This window comes from Euphorbia lathyris, chromosome 1, assembly GCF_963576675.1.
Source record: "Euphorbia lathyris chromosome 1, ddEupLath1.1, whole genome shotgun sequence".
Lineage (NCBI taxonomy): Eukaryota > Viridiplantae > Streptophyta > Magnoliopsida > Malpighiales > Euphorbiaceae > Euphorbia > Euphorbia lathyris.
Window position 1 is genome coordinate 124,147,854 of NC_088910.1, and position 6,000 is coordinate 124,153,853.

General features: G+C 34.8%; 1 protein-coding gene across 1 annotated transcript; it reads right to left on the minus strand.

Annotated features, from left to right (window-relative positions):
- Positions 1–556: 556 nt before the first annotated feature.
- LOC136210882 (uncharacterized) lies at positions 557–5,059 on the minus strand. Its single transcript, XM_066002309.1, has 10 exons — positions 4,860–5,059; positions 4,538–4,666; positions 4,307–4,378; positions 4,130–4,204; positions 3,591–3,674; positions 2,587–2,656; positions 2,415–2,506; positions 1,059–1,100; positions 902–982; positions 557–784 (listed from the first exon to the last, which is right to left on the minus strand). Exons 2-10 carry the CDS (start codon positions 4,652–4,654, stop codon positions 707–709), a joined length of 711 nt encoding a protein of 236 aa, XP_065858381.1. The 5' UTR covers positions 4,655–4,666; positions 4,860–5,059; the 3' UTR covers positions 557–706.
- Between the last annotated feature and the right edge of the window lie 941 nt (positions 5,060–6,000).

The window sequence follows — 6,000 nt, forward strand, 5'->3', positions numbered from 1 at the left end:
GAACTCGGTTCATTATCTCATTAAGAAAATTATCTGATCGTGAGTTGTTGTGCACTACGCGTCCCCGCTAAGCGAGGGTCAGAGAAGGGGGTTCCACCACAAGGGTGTACTGGGACAAGTTTTGCCCTGCCAATTTTTAGCAAGAGGCCGCTCCTAAGACTTGAACCCATGACCTCTCGGTCACACGATAACAACATTTACCGTTGCGCCAAGGCTCGCCCTCTTTATAGAAACACAATAAATTAAAAAAATAATCGAACCAAACTTGCTCACTAACCTGTTCATGAACATTATAATAGAGTTTGTTCACGAATCTATTGACCAAGCCTGCTAGCGAACTTTCAAGCTGAGTTTCATCGTGCTCCAGCTCGGCTCATTTACGAATCGAGCTTTTATCGAGCAGAACGCTTAGCGGCTCGGCTCATTTACAGCAATGCTCTTCAGCACATTTTTTTTTGGTACGATGATACTCTTAAGGCAAGTTTTGCTTATAATTAATAGATTCATCCATATATTTCCAATAGTACCTTTACAAAAATAGGAAGATTTGGAAAAGTAAAGAAAAGAAGCACTTGTGGTTTAAGGTATTTGAATAACTGTATGCAAATTAGAGGTTACAGAAAGCCTAGTTTTCTTAAATGCACCATTTCTTGTAAAAGCATGAACTCTTCCGATGGCCAAAAATAAAGAGGTTAAATCATTACACTTAAACCTGTTGGACTTCTGCAATCAGCTTCTCAGTAAGAACTTTGGATAGTCCCATCACCGTGTCGGTGTCCCCGACCTGCAAAAAATTATTAATACATTCAGATACGAAGATTATTAACCATTAGAATGAGAGAGAGTGAGAGAGAGAGAGAGGGAGAGAGAGAGGGAGAGAGAGAGAGAGAGAGAGAGCTACCACTGCTTCAACAAAAGGCGATGTTAGCGGGTGCTCGAGCATGAGACCTCCTGCAACATTGTATGTGACTCCCTCCTCAATCTGGGATCACAAGAAGCAAATTTAGAATATATTTTGGGAAACAAAAGCTCAACAGAAAATGAGTATTGTAATATACCAGTCTATCAATGATCTCATCTGGTATCTCATGGAAATAAACCTGCAACGCAAAGCCAAGATTGATGTTTAAGCATTATCTCACCGTCTCTTGGTCATCAACCCATATATAAATTATCAAGATTAGATATAGCAAAATCCAACTTTACAGAGGTAGCAAATTATATTATTTCTATAAACACCCGAGAAACAAGGAACCAGAAAAACTTGTTAGCCAAGATCTTTATAATGAACCCAATTGGATTGAAGAATCTAAATATATGCCAAGTACAAACTTGAACGAACTTAGATTTTTATACATTACAGAAAAAGGATGTAAATTTGAGGACAGTAACTTTTGATTTGTATTAGCCAGATTCTTAGTTATTAAAGACTTAAGGCGCTAAGGGATCCTGGAGCCTAGGCATAAGGCGCCACTCAAGGTGCACCCATGATGAACAGCAGGAATAGAAAATTTAAGAAAATATATATACAAAATCTATATTTGATACTAATCTCACTAATACTCTATTGCTAATTAAAACATAAGTCCTGATGAACCAAAGCACACACTTATAACCACATGAACAAGACAAAACCACATAAAAACATGATATTAAACTCAAAAACAGCAAGTTAAGTTCATAGAGGCGTATGCTTAACCTAACTAATGCTAATAAACTAATAAGCATTCATTGTCCATAAAAAAGCACCCCCCCCAAAAAAAAACATCCTCAAGCCTAATATCATCCTCTCCATTATCATTTTCATCTCCAATTTCCTCCTCTTCATATCCATCCTCCTCCTCCTCATATTTAACTGACATAGATGGCCTAGCTCTCACATGAGGAGTTGTTTTTGTTTTTTCCTTTTGCATAGCTTTAACCTCTCTTCTATTTACACCTCTTGTTATTCTTGTTTAGTTTTACACTTTTACTTAGATTAGTTCAACGGTTACATTTATGTTTACTTAGATTAGATCAATGGTTGAGATTAATCAACCTTTTATTTTAATGAAAACTGTAAAAATAAAATAAAAAACTCTTAATGTTAAAGAGATACACCTGAGGAAAGCCTCTGAAGCCCAGGCGAGGCGCACAAGGCGAGAGCCTTTCAAACCGAGCCTCGTCTAGGATTATTAAGGCTCAGACCCTTGAGCCTTGCGTAAGGTGCGCCTTTAACAACTATATACTTATAGAAGGGCAAGAAAAGTAATGCCATAATTGCTTTCTTAAGCTAAACAGAAATGCTTGAACTTTCTTTCAGAAATAATAAGCTTTAAAGTTTTACTAAGCCCACAGGAATTTGCTGGCTGAAACCTACGTAAAGTCTTCATTAAGTAAGTCCAGATATAATATATTAGCACAATAAACAGTACCTCCGCCCTCTCCCAGGCTCCTTTTTTTATTCCTGTAGTAAGGTTAGTTACTAGTATAGATCCAACAACGGCTGCGTGATCACCAGAATAGCCTGCAAAATAGTCACATGGCCGTTAAACAAGTTCAAAGATCATAACCAGTTGAGGCAAAGAAGAAACCATTTTGGCAAACCTTTAATGAAAGTCCGTGCTTCTTCTTCGTTAGTTGGCTTTTCTCTCACTACCCCTTTATACACCACCACCTGAAAATCCATGACATAGTTGAGAGAAAACATTAAGAGTAGTTTCTGTTCCAAATGAAGAGAACATGACCAAACAACAACGTTGGTTATGTCAGGGAACCGTTTGAACTAAAATCTCAAGCTAATAGTTAAGGTCCAAGAATAGTTTTATTATAATCTGTGACACACACCCTCACGCGAATGCCCCTCGGGCTTGAAGCGTGCACAACACAGACCCATCCCACCATGTGTTTTAATTCATCAATAAATGAGGCTGTCAGGATTAGGACCCTCGACCGTTTGGTCCAAGAGGCTCTGATAGTTAAATGCCCAATTCATATTAATATCTAACACACCCTCGCACGCTAATGCCAACTGGGCTTGAAGCGTGCACAACACAGGCCCATATTACCATGTCAAAGAACCATTTGAACTAAAAGCTCAAGCTAATAGTTAAGGTCCAAGAATAGTTTTATTATAATCTTTGACAAATAGCATTTCACACGTTTCATAACGGCCCTACTGCCTAAAATCATGGCTGTGCCTCTTTTCAATTTTGTGAAATCCTTTTAATTTTATCGATAGTGTCTTTGAAATGGTAACATTAGTGTCCAATTTATCTAGTGCAACATTGTACACATGAAACCTACATAACAAGCTTCATTGACTGAAGAAACTATTCTATGATCTCATTTCCTTTTGTACAAAGTGAGGAAATTAAGAATTATTAGTGTTAAATTCTTTATGTTTTCAGCATTTTTCTCATTAAAATAATTATCTTAGTGTTCATGAAAGTATCAAATCTCCTAACAAGCATCATTCTCTCTTTTTTCTTTTTTCCAAATAGCTAGTCATAGAATATTCAAGTAATAATAATCTAGCCTTTTCAGGATAATATATGCATTTTTATCGAAAAGCAAGTAATTAAAAATAATAAGGAAAAACAATGACAAACTGTGTCTGCGGTGATCAATAAAGTCACTTTTGCATCTTCTTCCAATTGACCTGTAGCTCCAAGTCTTGCAATGATAGCATCTGCCTATGAAATAAATAATTGATCAATAAAGGCAGGAATCCACTTTAGAAATATAATTGTAAAACAAAAAAATGAGTACCACCATATCAAATTACAGAGTTGCATAAAAAATCAATGTACCCATGCACACAAAAAAGCATTAATATTCAATTAAATAAACATACATTTTCTTTTTTTTAGAAAAAAAAAAACATACATACCAAATAAGAAACTGCGTTATTAGTTAAACAGGACGGTTTTTTGCCTCACCTAGTGTTCCATATCATGAAACTAGAATTTCTATACAGAAAATCACATGACGTTTATGGAGCAAAATTATAAGGGAAATCAACATTGTCATTGAGAGCTTAGTTATGTTTAAGCCCAAGTAGCAACTCGCAAAACTATGTAGCGCGTTCCAGATAATTATTCACACTTAAATCACAAGCAAGATGGGACAGCTTGTAAGAAAGTCAAACCTTTGCTTGAGCCAAAGCCATAACCAAATCCTCTGGTTTATCTTTCCTTATGCTCTGTTCATCAATATCTGCAGTCTAAATTGACTACCCATTAGGTTTTGGCTCATATTCTTAACAAGCATCTATAAAATGAAACAAAAGGACACAAAATTGAGTATTAACTCGTTAAGGGTATACCAAGATTGAGAAGTCATATCCCATCTCAGATAAAATTTGTCTACGAGCCTTTGAGGATGAACCCAGTATTATCTGTAGTGAACTTATAGATGATTAAATGTACAACTAAGTTGAAAAAATTGAAATAACATTTCTAGTTCTAGACCAAGTCATTTAGTGGATTTTAATCTCAAAATTATCATATACAAAAAGGGAGGAAAATTAATGCAATTATCTAGTCTATAAAGCAACCTTAAATGAGGATTTGCACAAATTCACATTTCCCGCTGCCAAACTCCATCTTCTTAAGGGCGGCGAATGCACAATGGGAACTCTGAACAGGCTCGTTAAAGGAGCAAGACGCATCATGGCGCAAAATACCTGAGATATGAAAGATAAACACTCAATATTCATTGAGACATTTCATCAAACAAATGTCGTGCACTATTTACTGTTTTATTCACAATCAGATATAGAAGCAACTACACAGAACAACCCAATTCCACCAAAATCCATGTTCCTAAGATACAAAATCTCGTTCTAGATTAAGAATCGGAAATCAAAGAAATCATACCGCGAAATTAAACAAAAGATGAACCAAAGCAACTTCTTAGTAGTATCTAGACCGGTTCCTTGTGTTGTGGCGAGGAAGCCGAGTCTAGCAGGATTTATTTGGGTGCACACGATTTCCATTCGCTTCACATAGTCCAAGTCTTGGCCAGACTGGGATTCTTCGAATTCTATTTTTACTATTCTTTCTGTATTTTCCATTTTAGTTCGTTATGATGATTATTATATTACCATAACATCTTCAAAAGATCCAAACGTCGTTTAACTGTATTGTTTTGTAGTGATTTTTAACTAAATCTAATAAATACTAAAAAGTTAAATCAAAATGCTAGGAAATTTATTTACCAAAATAACAAAGAATCAATTAATACTTTATAAAAGGTAAAGATAAATTAAAAAAAAAAAAACATTACGATAAGGCTCGTGGTCATTTATTTTGACATATTAAGTCATTGATATTTTATAAATAGATTAACCCCTTAACAAATAAAAAGTATTGTGATATTCACTTTTTGTATAACTCGTATGTGTCAAATATTCTTGACACCTCAACAACATGTGGATGAGAGAAATATCATAATCACAAACTCACGTGACTAAAAGGAGATTCAGAACGCGTCTTTCTTCTTAAAAAAAAAAAAAAATCTTTTTCTCCGCTTTCTTCCTTTATCTTAAAAGTGCGGAAAAAAAAAGTTGATGGTGGATCAACAATCAAGTTAGAAATGCTTTTGTGTGTTTAAATGTGGTATTTCTATAAAACTGAGGGTGTCATGAACCGAAGCAAATCCAGGTAGACTTTTCTCGATGAATTTCATTCGATGGTGAGGGATTACTAATTTTTTAATTCACTTTCTAATTAATAGCTTTGTATTGTGTTTGCTGAATGTAAAAATGATGGGATGAGTTATAGAATTTTGGAATTTTGTTGAAAATTGGAAAAGTTGAAATTGGTACTTGAAATGATTCATCAATTTATGTGGACATACTCACCACCATTAATCAAGGTGATGTGCTATATACCTAAATCCACATTTATTTAATTTTATTTTGTAAATATTTGATAAAAAAACTTTAACTAATTAGTTTTTATGCTTTTATTTCTTAATTGATGTTAAACTATATGAAGGGAGTTATTACAAACTCCA

Excerpts from the sequence above, each read along its gene's own strand:
- LOC136210882 (XM_066002309.1), bottom strand. The coding sequence starts at position 4,654 with ATGATGCGTCTTGCTCCTTTAACGAGCCTGTTCAGAGTTCCCATTGTG. Across the intron at positions 3,675-4,129 it reads TGGCTTTGGCTCAAGCAAAG|GCAGATGCTATCATTGCAAG; the intron begins GTTTGACTTTCT and ends TTTATTTCATAG. Across the intron at positions 983-1,058 it reads ATGAGATCATTGATAGACTG|ATTGAGGAGGGAGTCACATA; the intron begins GTATATTACAAT and ends TTGTGATCCCAG.